Source organism: Nansenia antarctica, assembly GCF_963989245.1.
Source record: "Nansenia antarctica genome assembly, chromosome: 4".
NCBI lineage: Eukaryota > Metazoa > Chordata > Actinopteri > Argentiniformes > Microstomatidae > Nansenia > Nansenia antarctica.
Genome location: NC_137689.1, coordinates 65,946,381 through 65,969,159, shown reverse-complemented (window position 1 = coordinate 65,969,159; position 22,779 = coordinate 65,946,381). Strand labels below are relative to the sequence as shown.

General features: G+C 48.6%; 1 protein-coding gene across 1 annotated transcript in view; it reads left to right on the top strand.

Moving 5' to 3' along the window:
* LOC308155303 (putative E3 ubiquitin-protein ligase HERC1) overlaps positions 1-22,779 on the top strand; it is a gene marked incomplete at its 5' end in the record, with an annotated part of 59,266 nt that overhangs the window by 16,564 nt on the left and 19,923 nt on the right. Inside the window, 28 exons of the mRNA XM_080528602.1 lie at positions 127-253; positions 658-841; positions 1,366-1,663; positions 1,871-1,946; positions 2,032-2,071; positions 2,253-2,506; positions 3,370-3,576; positions 6,452-6,572; positions 6,966-7,206; positions 7,395-7,567; positions 8,008-8,169; positions 8,333-8,430; positions 8,554-8,652; positions 8,756-8,923; positions 10,069-10,308; positions 11,113-11,196; positions 11,373-11,598; positions 11,904-12,180; positions 12,544-13,460; positions 13,953-14,166; positions 15,077-15,237; positions 19,702-19,785; positions 20,471-20,651; positions 20,868-20,995; positions 21,238-21,446; positions 21,725-21,993; positions 22,139-22,191; positions 22,335-22,532. Of these exons, the coding sequence (XP_080384728.1) occupies positions 127-253; positions 658-841; positions 1,366-1,663; positions 1,871-1,946; positions 2,032-2,071; positions 2,253-2,506; positions 3,370-3,576; positions 6,452-6,572; positions 6,966-7,206; positions 7,395-7,567; positions 8,008-8,169; positions 8,333-8,430; positions 8,554-8,652; positions 8,756-8,923; positions 10,069-10,308; positions 11,113-11,196; positions 11,373-11,598; positions 11,904-12,180; positions 12,544-13,460; positions 13,953-14,166; positions 15,077-15,237; positions 19,702-19,785; positions 20,471-20,651; positions 20,868-20,995; positions 21,238-21,446; positions 21,725-21,993; positions 22,139-22,191; positions 22,335-22,532 (5,489 nt within the window). The remainder of the gene's footprint in view (positions 1-126; positions 254-657; positions 842-1,365; positions 1,664-1,870; positions 1,947-2,031; positions 2,072-2,252; positions 2,507-3,369; positions 3,577-6,451; positions 6,573-6,965; positions 7,207-7,394; positions 7,568-8,007; positions 8,170-8,332; positions 8,431-8,553; positions 8,653-8,755; positions 8,924-10,068; positions 10,309-11,112; positions 11,197-11,372; positions 11,599-11,903; positions 12,181-12,543; positions 13,461-13,952; positions 14,167-15,076; positions 15,238-19,701; positions 19,786-20,470; positions 20,652-20,867; positions 20,996-21,237; positions 21,447-21,724; positions 21,994-22,138; positions 22,192-22,334; positions 22,533-22,779) is intronic.

Sequence of the window (22,779 nt, the reverse complement as noted above, 5' to 3'; positions counted from 1 at the left end):
TTTCAAACACAGATGATGCAGTACCATGCGCATTACAGGAACAACCCAGTGCTGCGAAAACAGCACATACACTCTACAGAAGTGTCTGTACTACCTATGTGGTCACCTCCCCTCTCCCCCCGGCAGATACGAGCCCTGTGAGATGCTGATGGAGATCTATGAGATGGTGTATAAGATCAGGAGCACTCTGCTGGCCCACAAGGACACCCCAGGGACCACAGCCAACCCACAGGCGCTGGCTGCCACCAAACAGGTAGCTGGCTACTGGATAGACACATGACCCTGTTCATAGTCTCCTCACCCAGAGACCACTTTCTCTGCTGTATGATAACCATTAAATGAGAATTAAATAACCATTAAAATTAACTTAAAGTTTAACTTAGGGAAATTAAGTAATCATTAAATAACTATTACGGTTTTAATAATTTACGTTAATAAATAATTAAAGTTCAATTAATGAAATAAGATAACCATTAAAGTTGTGTAATTCTGTCTTTTTTTTCTGTCAGTTGTTCTCACACACACACACACACACACACACACACACACACACACACACACACACACACACACACAGGTTTTATATATTTTCCTGATGACAACCCTGATTTTATTCCTCCTTTGTTTTGCTCCCTCCAGAGCTCTCAGGGCTCCCAGAGTCCCAGCGAGGACAGGCAGGAGGCGGGCACCTCCTCCGGGGGGGAGCAGGCGGGGGGTAAGGACACCGAGCTGGGGGGCGGCGGCGGCGGCCAGGGGGGGCAGGCTCCGCCCTCTGCCGAACACAACCAGGAGGAGGGACCTGATGAGGACACACCCAGTATCAGCAGTATGTACCTGCCGGGTAAACAAGCACAGACTCTTTCTCTGGTCCACCTGAGCCACGCGCAGGGCAGGAGGAGAGGAGAGGTTCTGGTTCCGATGGCTCTGGGTTATAGATCTGGACTAGATCTATAGTTTGTGGATTTTTTTATTTTTATTTGCATGTTACAAAGAATGTTTTTTTTTTACTTTGGATCGATTTTTTGGTTGCTTTATCTAAGAGGGGCAGTTGACGTGGAACACAGTATAACAGATTCTAGAAGAAGCCTTCCAAATGAGGTGCTTCTCCATACTAACAAAGGAGCTCAGTTCTTTGTAGGACTATCTTTTGAATCCTGACACACATGCACACGCACACACACAGACACACATCAATGGCTAAGCCTAGAGGCTGTTTTATGCTTTGAATAAAACGATCTGTCGATCGTGTCTCAACAGTGTCGCTGGCCTTCTAGCATTCATGGGCGACCTTATTCCCCCTCAGCACTAAACGAGTTAAGGCTCACCATATCCCCGTCATCCCCGGTCCCTTCCGTGTCTCCACAGAGGTGCTCCAGTGTTTCCTTGCCACGCGAGAGGCCATGCAGCTCCAGCAGAATGAGACGGTGTACGAGTCGTCAGGGACCAGCACCCTCCCCAGCAGCACCGAGAGCCCGGGGACCCCAGAGAGAGAGCCCCCACACAGGCAGTGGGAGAGGCGGAGGGGCTCGGAGGAGGGCCTGTCCTTCCCTGCAGCCTGCCACCTGCTGGTGTCCCGCTGTGTCTTCTTACTGCTGGGGGTCCGGCCCGCCTGGCAGGAGCCCAGCGAGGTGGAGAGCAGCCAGGCCGAGAGTGCGGGACCCAGGTGTGTGTGTGTGTGTGTGTGTGTGTGTATCTATGTGTGTGTGTGTGTGTATGTGTGTGTGTGTGTGTGAGACAGAGAATGTGAGTGTGAGAGAATGTGTGTGTGTATAAACATGATGTTGGAATTCATGGTTTGCTTTCTGAGTGATGACCCTTACTTTTCATATTGTAGATTAATCCACCTACCGTAAATGTCTCATCCCCACAGGAAATCCACTTCATCGCAAGATTCTCTGCTCAGCCCAAAGACAGAGCTCCGATTCACCTCAGAAAGTCGAAAACAAGTACGTGTTATCAATAGACATTTAACCCCACCGCGACCCACTGCTGTATCACTGCTAACACACTGCATTCTGTGTCCTCGTTTAGTCAGCAGACCACTCCAGAAACTCTTTTAAGAATAAAATGGGTAAGTAGGAAAGTTATTCTACGAGTCATAAAAATGACTCTCACCGCACCAGGATGCAAGCCTAAAACCCCATACAGCTCACAATGATGTCAGACCATACTATCAAGAAGATAAGAGGACATTAGACATGTAAACACCGGACCCCCCCCCATCCCCCCCCCCCCCCCCCTATGCCCTCCAGGGTTGCCCCTCTGTTCCCTGGGCATCATGAAGGACGCCTGGGAGCGTCTCCGCCAGTGCATCAGCCCCACCACCACGCTCTGCCAGGGCGGCGCGGGCAGCTCACCCGTCCTGGGTCAGGTCTTCCACTTCCTGTGCGGGAGCCTCCTGCGGCCGTCCACTTCCTCCTCCAGTCTGCTGGAGAGAGAGGCGGGCAGCCAGGCCGACCCCAAGGCCATCACCCTGGCCATGTCCCAGCAGCAGCACAGGGCCGAGGTACCAGGTTTCTCCACCCGACTCGTGTTTCTTCTTGTCAAAATGCACAACAAAATTATAGTCATCATACTTTCACTTTCGCTTTCATTGTGTACATGCTGTATGACATTTAGCTGAAGCTTTTTTATGAATAAAAAATAAAAATAAATGTGACTTATAATTACCATAATTATATGGTCCCACTGTAGTCACACCTCCTAGTCATAGTTGTTTTTCAAGTTTCAAGTTTACTCTCTTAAGTATAAGAGAGTAACATTCATAGGCTTCAGTTCCTCAACATTGCAGTGACCAAGAGAAATAAAGTGGAAGTAGTTCTAAAAAGAACAAATAAGGCAAATAAAGGCAAGATAGTTTCACAACATAGTTTCTGAATGGTGTTTGTCCGTCATAAATTGTGTTTTTATGACGTCCACTGTATTCTATACATGTCATCAATTGTGTTTGAATTGTCATCAAAGATCTAAATTGTCTACTCTAGACTATATACAATAGCCGGACAATTCAATAATTAATTATAATTAATTTAATAATAATTTTGCCATTTAGCAGACGCTTTTATCCAAAGCGACTTACAATTACGAATTACAGGGACATTCCCCCTGGAGTAACTGAGGGCTAAGTGCCTTACTCAAGGACACACTAGTAGTGGTGTGGTTTCAGGCGGGATTCGAACTCACAACCTTCCGATCACAAGTCCAACTCACTATCCACTAGACCACCACTACCCCACCAAGTCAGGGTGTGTGTTTTCACAAGTCAGCGCAACACAACTGTTGTAGGTTTGGGGCCCACAGCTGTCTCAGTGAAACAGTAGAACAAAGCTGTTGTTCTTTTTCCCATGTCTTCCTCTGTGTTTACCGTAGGTGCGTCTGGAGGCCTTGTGCCAGATCTCCTCCTTCCTGTCGGAGATGGAGGACAAGAGCAGCGGGTCGTCGTTGGCGCCGCCCCCGCGCTTCCCTGGCCTCCTGCAGTCCGTGCAGCTGCAGTTCCTGTCCGGCTGCTTCGGCCTGGGCACGCCCATCACCGACTGCCTCCCGCCAGGAGCCAACGACAAAATGAACCACTACACGGTAAGGTCCAGCACAGCACAGCATAGCCCAACATAGCACAGCACAGCACAGCATAGCCCAGCGGTTCCCAAACTTTTTCAATCAGGCCCCCCTTGGGTAATTGGAAATATTTTCGAGCCCCCCCTAACCCGGTCCCCACCTAGATTGATATAATTAATTGTATAAAGTTGTAAAAACATTACATTTTCTCTTCTAATAATAACAAGACATATATCCAACTATAGTTTTATATTTTATTATGGGTTGAAAAGGAACATAAGTGCTTGGCAAATGATCCTGTGCCACTGAAATATTCAAAATATCAACATTAACTAATTTCTACTGCATCACTATTCTTACTCCTCACATTCCTATCACAATTACGATCAATGACTTGTGTGTGCTTGCTTTGCCTTGCAAATCTTCTCAAAGCGGGGTTGTTGTTTTGAGACTGCCACTCTCAGTTCATTCTCAATGTTCAACTTCGACCTGTATTTGCTTTTGAACAGCTTTTGAACAGTTGAAAAGCCTATCTCACACAGGTACGATGTTGCAAAAGGCAGCAGTTGTTACATATAGGCATATGTTAGTAGCCTGTGTTACAGGGACACCTAGGGGTGACCTGATAATGTTGCATGTAAGACCCGGATGTTGTATGTGGGCGTGCGCGGGAGGATCCTCAGTTTAATAAAAGTCATACTGAAACAGCAGTATTCCCACAGCTTTCTGTCCAATGAGAGGGTAGTCCTTCTCCACTCCGATCCAAAACCCAGCCAAAGTCGTGGATGTGAACTGCAGCCTCATGGTTGACTCTGAAGTCATGTCGATGTACTGTTCCTCTTCCGCAGTGCTGAACACGGCAGGTGGTGGTGCAACAAATGGATCTCTAATCCAGTCGTATTTGGCACTGTCATCCACAGAGAAGTATTTCTGGAAGCTTTGTTTCAGGGCTGAGATGTGCTCTCTCATACATGGAACCACTGTGCTCTGCAGCTCATTGGTCTCGATGAATGCCTTCAGATTCCCAAATGAGTCGATGTCCCCCTGTTCAAGTCTCCTGCCCCACATGTCCAGTTTCCGTGTGAAAGATTGTATCCTGTCTGCCAGATGTGGAAGGTGTGTGTTGTTGCCCTGCAACTGTAGATTCAATTCATTGAGCTTCTCAAACATGTCGCTTAGGTAGGCCAATTTCATGAGGAAGTCTTCATCATTAAACTTGCTGGCAAGTTCGTTCCCTTCCTCCTCCAAGAAGATTCGGATCTCATCTTTCAGCGATAGCACCCTGGACAGCACCTTTCCGCGAGAGAGCCAACGCGACTCGCTGTGAAATAGCACGGCTGTGTGCTCGGAGCCCATCTCCTCGCACAAAGCGGAAAAAATGCGAGCTTTCAGTGGTCTTGTTTTTATGTAATTGACGGTGGTGATAACATCAGACAAAACGTCATTCAACTCTGGACTCAGCTGCTTTGACGCGAGTGCCTCCCTGTGCAACGCGCTTGAGCGTCTGGAGCCCTCCCCGTTTTCCTGCCATGGCCTGGGCACCGTCGGTGCATATCCCCACACAGTCCTCCCATTTCAGATCAACTTCACTCAGGTATCTGTCTATGATTTTGAACAGTTCATCAGCTGTTGCTCTGTTTGGGACATAGTTGCAAAATAGCAAATCCTCGCTCAAACCCTCCGCATCAATGTGTCTGACATACGCTATTAACAGACAGTCCTTGTTACTATCTGTGGCCTCGTCTACCTGGAGCGCAAAGCGTTGGTCTTTTATTTTCTCAACAAGCTGCTCTTTCATGTCTTCTGAGATGTCATTGATGCGTCTCGCAATAGTGTTGTTTGACAGGGGGATAGCTTTGAGTTTTTGGGCTGTTGCCTCGTCTATCATATGTGAAACCATATCTATCGCAGCAATGAGTATTAACTCCTCAGCGATGGTGTGTGGTTTTTTAGACTGGGCGATACGATATGCCACTTTGTAGGAGGCAAGTTGAGCATTAGACGTAACAGATGCTGTTTTAACGAAACGGCTCTGCTGACCACGGTATTCTTGGAGTTTTCTCTTGAAGAAATCGAGGGGCTTCTTCACATCAGTCGGGTGTGTGGTCTCCAAGTGACGTTTCAACTTGCTAGGCTTCATGCTATCTGCCGCTAAAGTTTTGAGACAGAGGACAGTGGTCGTTCCTCCGCACCGACCACATTAGACGTGAAGCCCAGGGAGAGGTATGTATCGTCATACTTTCTTGACTTTGGCTTTGGGACGTTTGTCATGGGCTCCTTCGCTTTTCGTTTAGCTTCTGGCTCTTTCATAAACGTATCCATTGTTGTTGTTGCTGCTAGATAGCTGGAATGATGGGGAGGGAGAGCGCGCGTCAATGACGTGAATGGAGCCCCTCCTGGGCTCGCGCCCCCTCGCTGCCTCTGTTACAGTTTATGGCCTGCGCTCCATTCAGGTTTTCATTTTTATTATAAAATCATCCAACGCCCACAACACCCCTGATGGTAACCTTAAGCAAGCAGTGTTTGTTTACAGCTCTTGTGTGTGCATTTTTTCCCCCTCCCATATTATTTCTGCGCCCCCCCTGCAGTACCCCCGCGCCCCACTAGGGGGGCGCGCCCCACAGTTTGGGAAACACTGGCATAGCCCAACATAGCACAGCACAGCCCAGTACAGCACAGCCCAACATAGCACAACCCAACATAGCTCAACCCCAAAATATTTCTTCAGAAACCTGTCAGTCTCTATAGCACCTTATACATCATACGAATACATCATACATGGTTAGCTACACGCACAAAATTGCTGAGAACCAACTAAACTATATTGTGACAATATGTATGGTCAGTAAAGTGTATTGTATGTTAATAATGGTGTGGTTATGCTTATGTTCCATAGTCTGGCACTCAGTCTGCCTCCATGGCTGCCCAGAGAGAGCTGCAGGCCGCAGCACACACACTCTACCAGCAGGTGGTGCGTGTCCTGCGACAGAAGGTCCTTCTGGAGAAGGAACAGACAGGTATACTCTTGAGTTTCTATCTACCAGGGCACCAGGGGAAGCTGGTGGAGGTAGAAACTGGAGGATGGGCTCAGTGTAATGCATGGAACGGAATGAGGAATGGTATCAAACAAACTGTGTTTTATACCATTCCTCATTCCGTTTTCTACCTCCACCAGCCTCTCCTGGTTTGGACCAATCCTGTCCTACACTACTTGTGTCTTTCTGGACCTTTTTAGATCTCTGAACACTTTAGAGCTAGAGGTTAGGAGCTGAAATGGAACCAGGCTTTAGTACCTACTACCTAGCCATCAATGTAATATTGTTTCTGTAGCTAGTTGGTGACTCCCTTTTTCCCCATTTTCTATCAAAACAACATGTTTCTCTATCTCTCTCTGTCTCTCTCTCTTCCAGGGTCCTACCAACACCTGCTCCTGGCCACGGTGTTTGCCCTGAACTTCCACTACCAGCCCGTGGATCTGGTGGTGATGGTCAAGAGTGGCATCCTGGAGATCCTGTCGCTGCTCACAGACAACACGTGTGTCCTGATGAACCAGCGCTGGCTCGCTGCCTCCGTCTCCGGTCACATGCTGCTGAGTGGGGCGGTCAAGCTGGCGTGCGCCCGTCTGCTGCAGATACTGGCGATCGCTGCCAGGTGAGATCAGAGGAGAAGGCATTTGGGATTTGACGGAGGAGTGTGCATGCGTGCGCATGTTGTGTTGTGCGTTGAGAATATGTGAGATGATTTAAAATCGGTGTCACCTTGTGAAACAGCATTGGGTCCAGGGATGAACACTGCTTTTGTGTGTGTGTGTGTGTGTGTGTGTGTGTTCCTGTTCTCAGCTCTTGTGAGGATGCCCTGCCCCTGGACGTGTCCGAGGCTCTGATGGACGTGATGTGTGAACAGCTGCAGAGCCTGTTACACATGGTCCACCAGCAGGAGGCGCTGGTCAAGAGCAGCTCAGTAGAGGAACCAGAGATGGACACTACCATCATCAGGAAGGCCAAGCTAGAGGGTGGGGAAGAGGGAGAGGTGTGGGGTGGGTGGGTTGTTCCAGGGTGGTTTGAGTTGTATGTTATTTAAGTTTTGCATAAGATAACTATGTGTAGAAGTAGTAGTCGATGCCCTTCTAGTGAAGTCATGTGACAGAGCAGGCAGAGGATTATACAGGAAGGATTTGTTCATTCGTAGCCCTAGTGTTGGTTAGCTGTGATAATGTCCCCCCCCAAAAAAACTGCCGATGGGTCTTATTGAAAGGTTTTACTTATGATGACATGGTATAGCGTCTGCTAAATGATAAAAAAAAGAATTAAAAAAAAGAAAAGTATCTCTGACATACAGTGTGTAAAGCGGCAATATGCTCAGTCTTGCCGAAGGGTGTAGAAGTAGGAAAAATATGCTTCCTCTTTTCTCTATGACAACCAAAGAAAATATTTTGCTGTCTCTCCGCTGTAGGAACGGAGGGGGTGCGGAGCAGCAGGGTGGTGGAGTCCCAGCTCGCGGACTTCCTGGTGTTCCTGAGACGCATCCTGTCGCTACGGGTGACCAAGAGGGTCTCTGCCTTCGTCAAGTGGATCGATCCACTCATGACCATCATCTCCCACAAGTGCTCTTCAGGTAAGACCCATCGCCGTCTTTTATTTCTAATAATAATAATAATAATTATTATGATCATGAATTAAAGATTCTATTTTTGTTATGTATTGTTATCGGTTCGTTACATTGTCATCGGTACAGAAAGAGAAAGAAACACTGTCGAGTGTGATCGTATCTTCCTTAGGTTCCACACGGTTCCGAAACTTGAGAACCAAACTGCTGGCCTTCCACATTCTGGAGGGCCTTCTACCTGCCTGCTCTGATCCAGCACACATCCAACAGGTGAAGCTGCCCACCACTACACATGACTACTAGCTTGACTGTCAGTCACAAAAAAAATAAACCCACTCACTCAATATTCCTGGCTGTCCTCTGTGTTCCCTCTCCTTCCTTCCCATCTCTCAGATCGTCGATCGACTGTTCGGCCTTCTCTCTGTTTGCATGTGGGAGGAGTCCTTAGCTGTGAAGAAGAACCAAGACAAATCGTCCGACAGCTCTAACAGGGTAATTCACACACTCATAGTAACACATTTGATTGACTTTTAAGTAGTATTTTTTTGAGTTGCGGCAACTAACAACGTTTACTTTACCGTGTATGTAATTCCAGGAGGCAGGCAGCGACGATGAATGTATTCCTATAGGAGATTTCTCCTTCGATCCGTATAAGCTGATCTGCTGTTCCCTGGAGAGTGGGAACGTCCTGTCCCACGGCTCTGGAGGGAAGGGATACGGCCTGGCCACCACAGCCATAACCTCCGGCTGCTTCATCTGGAAGGTAATGTTACTGTCGTTATATAAGAGATACGGTATTTCCATGGAAATATGGAAATATCGTGAGTTTGGGTGATGGCTTTATTCAATCATAGAAAAAGATACTGAAGAATAAGTTTCTGAAGGGATGAGCAGAGACGGCTTATTTTACATAACTTACCCACCAAGCCACTCATAACCTGTGAACTGTCCTTATCTGTGAACTGTGAAGTGGCTTACTCCCCACTAGGGCTGGGACGACGCGTCGACTTGCGTAATGTGCGTCGGTGCGTCGCAAATAAACAACATGGCTGCGACCAGTGGAAACATGGAGGAGGCTACTAGCTAATGTTACACAAGCAATGTAGCTCACCACAGTTTGTATGTCTTGTCTTCTGGTTTTTCCTGCATAGAGAATTATGAGGCGGCCGCTCTCGACAAAACTCTGACGGTCGTATTTTCTATAAGCGCTGCACTCGGTGGATTTCTGTAAAACTGCAATTGCGGCACTGCGCCGACGTGGTGGCGGGGGCGCTGTTTCGCAAATAAGTTAGCTTTCGTGTTTGCTAGCGAAATAGCTGATAGTTGATGTTGACTGCTCAAGGAGAATACATATTTGAAAGTACAGAATGCCCGAGAGCCTTATATTGCATTATATTTTGAATGGTCATCTGGTGCCTGAATATTGTGTTTTCCTTTACATAAATAATGACATTTTTTCCACCATAAATTGATGCAGAAAGGGCACAAATTGGTGCATATCAATTATTCACCAGAATGCAAGAAATTATGTGTTTGATGTTTAAGGACCCCCAGACAGCCCTGCTTCATGGGTCCCCCCCCCCGATGTCAAACACCACTGGTACCACCTCCGCCTCATTTTGAGCCAGGAAAAACCCTGATGGCCAGCTATTACCCAGAGTGCTTTATAAAGACACTGTTAAACAGAGAGAGACAATACAGCCATTATTTTTGGAAAAATTAAGTGATACATTAATCGAACAGCAAAAAACAATAATCGGTAGACTAACCGTTAAATTAGTCGTTAGAGTAATCGACTAACCGAAAAAATAATCGCTAGATTAATCGTTAGAAATAGTCGTTTGGGACAGCCCTACTCCCCACTCATTAACCCCTCACCCCCTCTCTTCCCTCCCCCTCCCCTCCTAGTTCTACGTCACCAAGGAGAACAAGGGAAACGAGGGCACGTGTATCGGCGTGTCGCGCTGGCCCATCCGCGACTACAACCACCGCACCACCACGGACATGTGGCTGTACCGGGCCTACAGCGGCAGCCTCTACCACGGGGGCGAGCTGGGCCGGGCCCTGCCCTCCTTCACCCAGGGGGACACCATCACCTGCATCCTGGACATGGAGGCCAGGACCATCTCCTTCGCCAAGAACAACAAGGTCTGCTTATTCATTTAGTGCCAATGGTGAATAAAGTCGCCCAAGATTGTTCTAGAGTCTTTAATTTTGCAGCCAATTAATTATGTGTTGTTGCTAGATAAATACCGCACGTGGCACTCTAGGTGGTGAATGTTCTGGAATTCTTTGTCAGTTAACCCATATTCATAGCACAGGGCTGAGGCAAGCTGAACTGAAGCTGTACTGTGTTGACCAGAGTACGCATCCCACCACAGTTGCTGTAACAGTGCTGGAAAGGACAGTGTTTAAGTTTCAAGTTTCAACAATGGAAGGAAAATATCTGTGCCAGCACAGTATGGTGCGGGTCAGCCCTGTAGTGTGTAAAGTCCCTGAGTGTGTTTCCACAGTCAGTGTGTCGAACGTGAGAGGTTATGACGATTGTGCTGCTTAGTGTCTTTCCACTGTCATCTGTGTCTTTTCAGAGAGCTTATGAGGATGAAAGAGCCTAGTGTACACTTGTTTACTCCTCTATATGGATTTTCTAATTAAACTAGAAAAAGAAGTTCCAGCTTCGTGGGCTTGCAAAGTGTTGTTTCGCTAGTGGAAAAAAGTTTAAAGACAATTCGATGCAGTAGATAGATGCTGGGTAGTTGAAAGAAAGTGAGAGTTATTATGGTAGCCGATAAAGTTCGAGATGGATTGGATAGGATGAGCCTGGGGGTACTTCAGTGGAGTGGGTAGAGAGTTGGTTGGTTTAAACCTTATATTTAACTGTAAACTGTCAACCAGACTGTATGTTTGTTGTTTGTATGTTGATGCATGGGTTTTGTGTATTTGATTTGACAGGAGCCAAAGCTGGCATTTGAAGGTGTGGACGCCACAGAGTTGTACCCCTGTGTGTTGTTCTACAGTAGCAACCCAGGGGAGAAGGTACCTCACTAAAATCTTTATTAATTCTTTCAATGTTGACATAATATGTATATTATATATAATGCATGATATCATTGGATGTCTTTTGAAAGGCATTTTATTCAGAATGTCATTTAGTTATTTTCATTTTGAATCCTCCATCCTAATCCTCGGAGCGTCCTCTGTTCCACCCCTAGGTGGCGCTGTGTGACCTGCAGATGCGGGGCATGCCCAGTGACCTCCTCCCCGGTGAGCCCCTGTGCAGCCCCCGGACCACGGTCCTGCTGGAGGCCACGGTGCTGCTCCTCCGCAAGCTGTACCAGTGTGACGGCTGGACCCCCCACATCAACCAACACATGCAGAGCAGACTGGAGCTCATCGGCCCCCTCATGAAAGAGGGAGGCCTGGGGACGCTCAAGCAAGGTCAGGACCCCCAAGGAGCCAGAGAACCAGAGAGCATACACCCCCCCCCCCCTCACCCCCCCCCAATAGAGATATATTCAAATTGTATATCTGTGATGATGTGAATCACCCACCTGCAGAGTTTGAGGATTGGTTTTGGTTTGACTTTTGAGGGAATAAATAGAGTCAAACCACTAGCTATTGAACCCTAAGTAGCTATTTAGCCCGTGTGAGTTTTTTTTTCTCCTCAAACTACTGTAGTTAATTAAGTTCTGCAAGGCTGAAGGCTTCTTGGCTTCTGTGTCTTGTTTCTCACTATCAAGCAGGCCCCCTCAGCCCTAAAGGTGCAGAGGAGAGGGAGCCAGGGGAGAGCGCAGGGGACTTGGTGACGGGCCCCTCAGGGCTGTCCGAGACCCAGCTGAGCGCTCTGTGTTCGGAGGTGTGGCCGGTGCTGGCCATGATAGGAGGGGTGGACAGTGGGCTCCGGGCGGGGGGGCTGTGTCTCCACAAACCGACCGGGCGAAGAGCAACCTTACTGGGGGTACTTAAGGAGGGAAGCCCCCTGGCCAAGCTCCAATGGGAGGAGGCAGACCTGTCTGTCAGGTATTAAACACACATGCAAAATCTGCACACACACACGCACACACACACACACACACACTCATACATACGCATGTTTTTTTTTTGCTATCTTAATTTCCTACATTCATCTGTTGTTCTCTCTGTCTCTCAGTTCCATCCCTTTGTGCATGTCTTTCCTTTCTGATCATTTCTGTCTAACCATTATTTTTTTCCCTTTGTCTAATTTTCACCCTTATGACCTTTCCTTTTTTTTCTTCCCCTGTCTTCCTTTCTTTTTTTTTCCCTTTTCTTTCTTTTTTCATTTCTCTTTTCGATCCACCCATCCCCCTCCCACCTCCCATGTTGCATGTCTCTCTCTGGGTTTCTCTCACCCACTAACCAAAGCTTCCTGAATTCTTGGTCACCCAGCGACACCCCGCTCTCTTCCCTGGAGCCCTGTGATGTGCCCCAGTGTGACGTCACGCGATTCCGAGGCCTCAAACCTTCTGTCTTGCTAGACCTGATCTTTCTGACGGGCCTCCTGGAGGAGGGAGCGAAGGAGGGAGGGAACGAGGGAGGACGTGCGAGATGCCACCCGCCCAGGAAGAGTTGTTCCCAGGAAGAGAGAGAGGAGGAGGAGGAGGAGGAGGAGGAGGAGGAGGAGGAGGGGAGCGTCCCGTGGAGCGAGTTAGAGCGGCGCCTGGACGAGGACATGGCCCGCGTCATGTCGGACGATGACGGAGGGGGCGTGGTGACGGAGGAGAGAAGATTGAAAGAGAGGGAACCTTCATTCTCATCTTCCCCCTCCTCTCCCCTGCTCAGAGCAGTCATGGACCCTTGCGATGAACAGGAAGGCCCTACCTCCACCTGCCCACTACCACCACCATCATCAACCCTCCAGCAGACCAAGATAGACGTCTTCTCCCTGGAGCTGAGGGCCGTCCGGGTGTCCTACCTCCTCCTCGGTGCCTTGAAGTCCCTCGCGGTCATCCTGAGCTGTGGGAAGTTCACCGACCTCCTGCTGGCCCCCAAGCACCAAGACCCCCCAGGTCCCTCCAGCACGACCACCTCCACCTCCTCCTCCACCAGCCCAGACCTGGCCTCCTCCAAGGCAGGCTCCTCTGGTCCCGGGGGGGTGGAGGACCATGCCGAGTTGAGGTCGGTGCTCCAGTTTGTGGTGCGCAGCATGGTGAAGTGGGCGGTGAGGCCGTGCCCCATCAAGCAGAGCGTGGCCCTGGCAGACCTGGAGAGGGCACAGGTCATGATCTTCAAAGGAGCTCTCAGCAGGCTGCAGGAGGACAAAGGAAGCAAAGACCGGAAAGGTAACGCTTCAGGCTACGCTTATAGTCCTGGAGAAACTGAGTGTGTCAAACAGACTCGGGCTGTGATTATCCGCACCAAAACCAGGTCACTCGTCGCCATGTTTTTGCTCTTTGTGGAGCTCTTTGGGCACTTATTTTCAATAGAGAGATCAATTGCATTTTTAAAATGTTTTTATACTGTATATATATTTATATATATATATATATATTAATTTTTTTAGACAGGTCATCTATAGGTTAGGACAAAAACTGCACTCGCACCAATACGATATGAAACTTTTCTTTTCTGTTTTTCTATATCTTTGAAGTGTTTAGGCACTTTTGTGCAGTTATTTGAAATGGCACAAGAAAAACGGATCGTTTTACAGTGATAATCTATCCATTCTACTTTATGATCGTATAGCCCTGCAATGCACATTCTAGCTGTTGATATGTTTATGAACATGGATTTATCCGACTGACCCCAGACATTCCTTGTCGTCTTCCCTCCAGAGTCGGGCCACCGCTCGTCGTCCCAGCCAGTGTCCAAGTCCTCCAGCTCCGTGTCTCTCTACAGCACGGGGTCAGAGGGCACGGCCATCTTCGGCCAATCCAACGGAGAGTCCGCCTCCTCCTCCACCAATGACCTTGCGGCGTCTCTGCTGTCAGCGTTGCAGGCCGACGGCCTGGATAACTTTAACCCCTTCCTCCCCATCAACCTCCTACAGTGAGTAATCTACTGGTCCAGGGACTAAGTGGTCAATGTATCGATGAAATGTAATGCCTAAGTCACTATAATCCTTTTTGGAGAATGCAGAAATACTGTACACTTACAGACACATATTTTTGTAAACATATTAATACGTACACACACACACACACACACACACACACACACACACACACAACTCTCTCACACACTCCATCACACACACACACACACACACACACACACACACACACACTCACACTCACGCGCACACATACAAAACTCTCTCTCACACTCCAGCGCACACACACACACACACACACACACACACACACCACTTTCCATTGACCGCCTGGATGTTCTTGCTCCAGACCCTTGTCAGCTAGCGACAGCAGCTCTGCTGAGACTCAGACGACGGGTGAGTGTGTGCGCGTGCGCGTGTGAGACAGTGCTGCTCTAACCCTCCCGAAGGCTTCTGATGATCTGCAACTGCCTAACCTCTGGCATCCCTGCTTCACCAAAGACGAGCAGACATACAGCCAAGAAACAGCACAGTGCAGGCCACACCACACACACACACACACACACACACACACACACACACACACACACACACACACACACACACTCCAACAACACAGTACAGTTTTGGCCTCTGTGGCTGAAAGAGGGAAAACTCAACCTGGAACCTTCCTTTCCCACACTCCGAGAGCCAAAGTCTGAGCTCCAATCAGAAAGGAAAGTGTCTGCCTCTACTGTATAGGCCCCATGTCTCTCTCTCTCTCTCTCTCTCTCTCTCTCTCTCTCTCTCTCTCTCTCTCTCTCTCTCTCTCTCTCTCTCTCTCTTTCTGTCTCTGTCTCTCTCTCTCTCTCCACCTCTCTCTCGTTCCACCACCACTAGCCCTGTTGTTGTCTTGGCTTCCTCTAGGCGGATGGTGCTAGCACGGTTCCCCACCCTGGCCGGCCTGGTCAATAACCCCCCCATGCTGCACCCAGGCTTCAGCTTGGCCAGCTCTGCTTCCTGTGAGGGCTTCACAGAGCAGCAGACCAGCTTTCTGGAACCATGCACGCAGCCCAGAGCCCGGGCGGGTAAGACTAACCTAACACTCCAAAACCACACACACACACACACACATAGCCACCACCTGCACAGACCCACAGCTTACTGAGACACAGAACTCAGATCCAAAATGGAGGACGAGGACTGACGTTAAAATGCTCAAGGAGTTGCCTGTATGTTTGTTTGTTTTTGTCGCATGGAATGGAGTGGAATGTGCCGTTTTATTAGATAGATAGACTTTATTTGTCATTGCTACAGTACAGGTACCAAACAACGAAATTTAGGAGGGGAGGCTCCCCTGGTGTTTAGGAAAGGAAAAAGAAACACATTTTAGAAAAAGCATAGATGCATAAAATCACAAGAAGGTAAGGAGCTGGTTTACATCAATAGAGGCATTGTGCAATGGTTTAGGGAGATGTCTCGGTGTCTACCATTAGAGAAAATTTCATACACACTCAAAGACAGGCAGGAAAGATTCCAAAGTATTTGGGGCCCATTCATAAAATATCTGGAGGACAAGGACTTATCACACTGGATGGACGAACCTGGGCGTGAACAAATGTAAACTCTGCAATAAACCATTTGAACAGGTGTGTGAATTGACCAGGAGTAGAGTAGGAGTTGGATATAATTAATGTATCTGTTGCAATGTACCCTTTTCTTTATTATATATATATATATATATATATATTTTTTTTTTTTAATTAACAGTTTTCATGTTTTTATTATTACCTTTATTTTATTTTTTCTCTCCCTTTTATTTTGTATGTGTATATATGAGCTCAGTTATATGATTGCCTCTCCATCAATGTACGTACTATATATAGGCCTACATGTGTATGGCAATTCTGGTGAGTTATCTGCTTGTATGTACAGTATATACATATATCATTATTACTAATTATTTATTTTCAAGATTTGTTTTATCTTTTTCAAAAAACTCAATAAATATATTGTTGAAAAAAAAAATAGAGGCTATGTACACAATCCACTGTACTATACTGCACAGATAGTCAACTAGGGTTGTCATATTTCACAAGAAAGTATTTTTTCACATTATTTTAAAGTGTCACAGTTTGCAGGCTTGAAAATGTACATGTTTGTGCCTCAGCACTAGCTGCCATACAATCCGTCCGGACTGTCCTGGGCCCAGAACTTAGGCCTTTTCTGTGTTCAGGGCCTTGACGGCCCTGTGGTAGAAGCTGTCCTTCAGTCTGTTTGTCTTAGCGGCCGGGGTCCTGTACCTCCTGTTCGAGGGCAGCTTGACAAAGTGTTCGTGCCCAGGGTGGGTCGGGTCCTTGGAGATCTTGGAGGCCCTCCTGAGACAGCGTGTTTTGTACAGCTCCTCCAGAGAGGGGAGGGGGGCGCCGGTGATCTTCTGTGCTGTTCTCACGACTCTCTGTAGCTCGCTTCTCTCCGCTGCCGTGCAGCTGTGGAACCAGTTGGAGATGCCGAAGGTGAGGATGCTCTCCACTGCGCCGTGGTAGAAGGCCACCAGCATCTCCTTCTTGCTGTGTTGTTTCTTGAGGCATCTCAGGGTGTATAGCCGCTGTTGTGCCCTCTTGATGGTGCCTTTAGTGTTGTCCTTCCAGGTCAGGTCATCCCGCATGTTGTGTCCCAGGAATCGGAGGTTTGAGATCTCCACGCTCTCTCCGTCGATGAGCAGGGGCAGGATCTCGGACCTTTTCCTCCTGAAGTCTACGATGAATTCCTGGGTCTTTGACTTGTTTAGCAGCAGGTTGTTAACCTTGCACAGCTTGCTCAATTGCTCTACCTCATCCCTGTACGCCGCCTCGTCCCCCCCCGAGATACATCCCACCACGGTGGTGTCGTCTGCAAACTTTACGATGTAGTTGCTGGGGTGGATGGGGGTGAAGTCGTGGGTGTAGAGGTTGTAGAGGATGGGGCTTAGCACGCAGCCCTGGGGTGACCCAGTGCTGAGGCTGAGGGCTGTGGAGGTGTGAGGTCCCACCCGCACCCTCTGGGGGCGGTCGGTCAGGAAGTCCTTGATCCACGCACATATAGAGTGTGATAGACCCAGGTCTAGTAGTTTGGTCACTAGCCTGTCTGGAAGGATGGTGTTAAAGGCGGAGCTGAAGTCCACGAAGAGCAGTCTCGCGTAGCTGTTTCCCCTCTCCAGGTGGGATAGAGTGGCGTGGAGAGTCGTCGCTATGGCGTCCTCTGTGGACCTGTGGGCTCTGTAGGCGAACTGGTATGGATCCAGGTTGGGCGGGAGGCGTGTGAGTATGTGGGCCCGGACTAGTTTCTCGAAGCACTTCATGATGATTGGTGTGAGTGCCACCGGGCGGTAGTCGTTTAGGCAGCTCACCGTGCTTTTCTTCGAGACTGGGATGATAGTTGAGGTTTTCAGGCAGGGTGGGACGGTGGCCTGGGACAGGGACTGGTTAAAGATGTTGGTGAAAACCCCGGCCAGCTGGTCGGCGCAGTCTCTCAGCACCCGTCCCAGGACGCCATCCGGCCCCGAGGCTTTCCTGGGGTCCACCGCCTTCAGTACGCGTCTCACCTCGTGCTCTGTGAGGGTGAGGCTGCTGAGAGCTGGAGAGAGTGGTGTCTGTGTTGTGGTTACCTCCGTTCGCCCCTCGTCGAACCGGGCGTAGAAGGTGTTCAGCTTTCCCGCCAGCAGGGGGTCGTCCTCTGCGGCTGTGAGCCTGTTGGCTCTGAAGTTTGTCATCTGCTGAACCCCCTGCCACATCCGCCTGGAGTCGTTGCTCAGGAGGCATTCCTCAATCTTCTCTCTGTGCTCTGCCTTGGCCGCTTTGATGCCGCGCTTTAGGTTGGCCCTGGTGGAGCTGTACAGCGGTGTGCGCTTCCCTGCGAAGAAGGCGTTGTCCCTCTCATTTAACAGTTTTTGGACCTTCCCAGTCATCCATGGCTTCGTGTTGGGGTAGACCCGGACCCGTTTGTCCACGGTGACTGAGTTGGTGCAGTTCACTATGTGGTTCAGAACCAACGACGTGTACTGTTCCAGGTCCTCATGCTCATATTCCTGCCATAGGGTGTCATTTAGGCAGATCTGCAGTGGAGCGGACCCTTCTGGCCAGGTTCTGACAGTCTTAGTGGTGGTGGGAGCACTTTTCCCCATTGTAGTGTATGCAGGAATCAGGAGGATTGACACATGGTCAGACATGCCTAGATGAGCTAGCGGACTAGCCTTGTAAGCACGTTTGATGTTGGTGTATACCTTATCCAGTGTTTTTTCTCCTCTCGTTGCACATTTTACATGCTGGTAGAACTTGGGTAGTACTGCCTTCAGGTCGACATGATTAAAGTCCCCCGCTATGATGTGGATAGCCTGTGGATCAGTACTTTGTTGGCTACTAATGACGTCATATAGTCGCGCCAATGCTACTTTGCTGTCTGAGCTAGGTGCAATATACACACATGTAATTAGCACCGCGTTAAACTCCCTAGGCAGGTATGTGGGTCGGCATTTAACAGTCAAGTATTCTAGGTCTGGGGAGCAGTGGCTACTTACAGTTTTCGTGTTTAAGCACCAGCTATCCTTCGTCGATATTATGATCCCACCTCCTCTTGACTTGCCGCTAAGCTCCGTTCGGTCAGCGCGATGTAGCGTTCGGCCCTCTAAGCTAACGTTAGCGTCCACAATGTTGTCATTTAGCCAGGTTTCGGTCAGAATAATCACACAGCTATCCCCTACGATGCTGTTTTTTGCCACCTGTAGTCTCAGTTCATCCATCTTATTTGTCAGGGATCTGACATTAGAGAGGAAAATGCTTGGAAGAGCTGGCTTGTTTGGGCTGCGTCTCAATCTTGCCTAGCAGGCCTCCCCTGCGGCCTCACCTTTTCCTACGATCTCGCCGCCGGCGTTTCCGCCTCAGGGAGGGGACTGTGAACCAGGGCTCTCCCAGTAGTCTGGCGATGTCCTTGTCAATGCTGTATTGCTCCAGGAAATCCGCCGGATTTTTATTGTTACTTGGGTTGTTAGTGGTTTTGAATCGAATGGGTTTGTGATTATTTTTTATTTTCTTTATATGAAGAGTAAGAGGACGCATGACATTATGGTTTGTGCACTCACTCTGCTTGAATGGCATCATGGACATCACTCGTTTTGTTTGTGTTTGAAATGAGCAGTGATTGACGGTACAACAGCACTTTTAATTGTACATTTTTGTCTGGTTCCATGTATACTGAAGGGTTTTTAGGATGCTGAGCTATTTTGGGAAAGACTCTTTTGGTTATGAGTTCATGCTTTGGTTGTAATTATTAGTTGGTTATTAATTAGTGCACTGTCTCCAGCAATTCAACTTAGTAAGTCAGGACTGTCTCTGGCAAAATTTAAATGTTTCTTTTTTTCTTGGAATTGTTATCTCACAATAGCATTACATTTGTACTTAGGCTAACGTCCATCTTTGCATTCATGTCAAGTATTTAAACTGTTATTGACAGATGTGGGCTTGTTTTTTTCCCCTTTTTTTTTTCTATTCTTTCCTTTTTTTCTTCTCAATTTCTAGAACGGCCACAAATGTTTGTCCCAGTGCGTTTACTAGAAATGGGCTTCTCTATGAGACATATCTACAAGGCCATGGAAGCAGCAGGTATTGCTGTCTGTGTGTGTACTGTAGTGTGGCTGTGTTGTTGTGTGTTTCTCCATCTGCTTTGTGTGTCAGTGTTGGCGGCTAGTTCTTCCCAATAGTTTGTTTCTTTCCTTAACCGTGTAGTGGTTTTTTGGTTTTAGGTAAATTGTGTTTGGAGCATTTTCAAATCAAAGTATGTGAACATGTAGGCTGGTGGTAAAACCCGTTACTTTTCCTGATCCCTTTTTGATTAACACCAATCATTAAGTAAAAACTAAATATACCCTTAGCAGTGATGAAGCATGTTTGAATGAACATGCAGAAAATGTGTTTTCAAATCCAAACGTCCATGCTTGCGGTACTAGAAAAATAATTTAATATCGTTGGTTCTTCTTAACGCTCTCACTTGAGTGACACTCTTTTGCTCGACTCTCCTCCCTCCCTTCACCCCTCTGTCACCTCCCTCCTCCATCACAAACCTCGCTAGCTGTCTTACCTCGTCTTATCTTACACAGTTTGTCTTGACACCTTGACGTTGCTGCTGCACCGTTGATATGTTGCCCCCATTGCACTATATATCTGTCAAGCATTTTGTGACAACTGTTTTGTAGAAAGTGCTAACAAATACCATTTGATTGATTGATTCCTCTTGAAAGTAGGCCATGAATTCTGCCTCTTTCACATCCTGTTGACCTTTGACCCCAAGGTGTGACAGGTGAGGTTGACTCTCGTACCATCGAGGTGCTGGCTAGCTGGATGCTGGAGCACCCCCTGACCGGAGAGCCCCAGACAGGCGAGGGCCAGCCGCCTGTTATAGAGGACACCCCCTCCCCAGACGGCCCAGAGACTGTGCAATGCCCAGAGGTCCCTCCCAGGGACCCCGAAAGGTGAGGCCAGAGACCTGGAAACATGTTTGTCTTCCCTTATTCAGAAGATAAAAGTTTGTAACTAAAGGTTTATTTTTTATTTTTTATATAGAATAAATATATGTCAACAAAGAAGAAGATATAGTCCACTCAGTGTTGTGGTGGTGTACTGTTCCTGAATATGAGATGTAGACGTCCTGTCTCAGAGTGACTGAACGCTGTGGTGTTGTGTTGCAGTCTGCTGGCTGGCCTTGACCTGGTGGAAAGGGAGAACTTCCTGGATGTCCATCTGACCAGGAACAGGCCTCCACCAGCCCGACGCCAGCGCTCCAGCCTGGGGCAGAGGACCTCCTTCAGGAGGGCAGGTTAGCCTAGCCGCAGACCTGGGAGAAAAAGCATATTACCGTGATGCTAGGCTAATCTACGCTACGCTAATCTATCTACTGTACTGTGTTTCTACCATCTACTGTACCTGGTCATCTCGCTAGGCTAAGCTATCTACTATAGTGTATTTCTACCATCTACCGTACCTGGTCATCTTCCTAGGCTAAGCTATCTACTGTAGTGTATTTCTACCACCTACTGTATGTCTGTGTCCTTCCCACAGACTCCCCCTCGCCCAATCCCATCCCACCACTCTACAGACAGGACCCGGGGGTGTCAGAGTGGCCGGAGCAGGCCGAGACACACCCCTTTGCCGCGGAGGAGGAGTCAGAGTTGGGTTACATGGACGACCCCTACCACGAGGAGCCGTACGAGGAACTCCTCACCCCAGAATTCATCAGCTCCGAGAGAGACACCCTGTGGATGGTAGAGGTAACTGCATCTTACTGTACACCCTGTACAAGTAGTCCAGTGCAGGAGGCTGGGTGCACGTGCAAAAAAAGCAGGCTTTTCTTTTCCTTTTAAGTCGTCACTTATTCATATCAAAACAGAGCGTTTTGATCAATACTCACTGACGTTTCAGCCGGGGCCTTTCTCAAGGAAAGCTTGGAAATGCTTCATGATGAATGAACCAGATCTCAAGACACGTTGGATGTATGTATGGATGTCGATGTTTTTAACAAGGCTGTGTTCTCCTGGTTGTCCACAAGGGGGGCGAGGAGCACCACGAGGCCCACGAGATGGTGGAGTGTGAACTGTGCAGCACGCTCACCCTGCAGTTCAACACCCACATGAAGCGCCACCACCCCGGGTGCGGCCAGAGTGCGGGCCGCCGAGGCTACCGCAGCACGGGGGCCTACGTGGATGGCTGGTTCGGGGGGGAGTGCGGCTCGGGGAGCCCCTACTACCTGTTGTGCAGCTCCTGCAGGGAGAAGTACCTGGCCGCCAGCCTGGGGGAGATGGGCTCCAAAAACGACCGGTGAGTGATCGACCCCTCTGGTCCTCGTGACATTTCTCAAAGTCACTTGATGTTTTTAATTGTAAGTGCGTGAATGAATGGCGCACATTATGTTAGTTTGGGGAGGATAGCCTTTTGCGAAACGTGTCGTTTCCTCTTTCCTCAGAATGAAAGGTCTGGCGACTGATTTGATCGGGCGGTTGGACAGCACCTCAGACGGTAAGGGTTTGACCTCCTCAGCCAGGAGGAACACGCTCTACGCTACGCTGATACTCTCCGACTCTATAGATTATGTGTTGCTACCCCTCCCCCCCCCCCCCTCATTCTCTCTTTCTTTCTCTCTCTCTCTCCCTTTATCATAGATGACTGGGAGGTGGGTCACCAGGAGGAGGGTGAAAGTGACAGACTGACGGGGCTGGAGGACTTCGGGGTTCTGCTCAGGCCCCTGGGTCTGAGTGAGAAGAGGCTGGTCCCGGACCCCATTGTCTTCACAGAGCTCGACCCCCTTGGGGCGTTGGTCAACAGCACCGGTGACCCGGACAGGACCGCCTTTCACAAAGGTGCTCGTCTTAGAAAGGTCAAAGGCCTTTTACCTTGTGTGTCCTGGCTTCCTCTAGCCGCGCCTCATTCTTGAAGCTCATTGGAGGAGAAGGTCTGAGGTTCCTCCCCTCGGACCTTCTCCTCCAAAGCATAGGTACTAGGGATGGGAATTGATAAGATGTTATCGATCCCGAATGCCATTATCGATTCTGTTTATCGGTCTGATTCTTTATTGATTCCTGATAAATTTTCTGTGTGGAAAAAAAA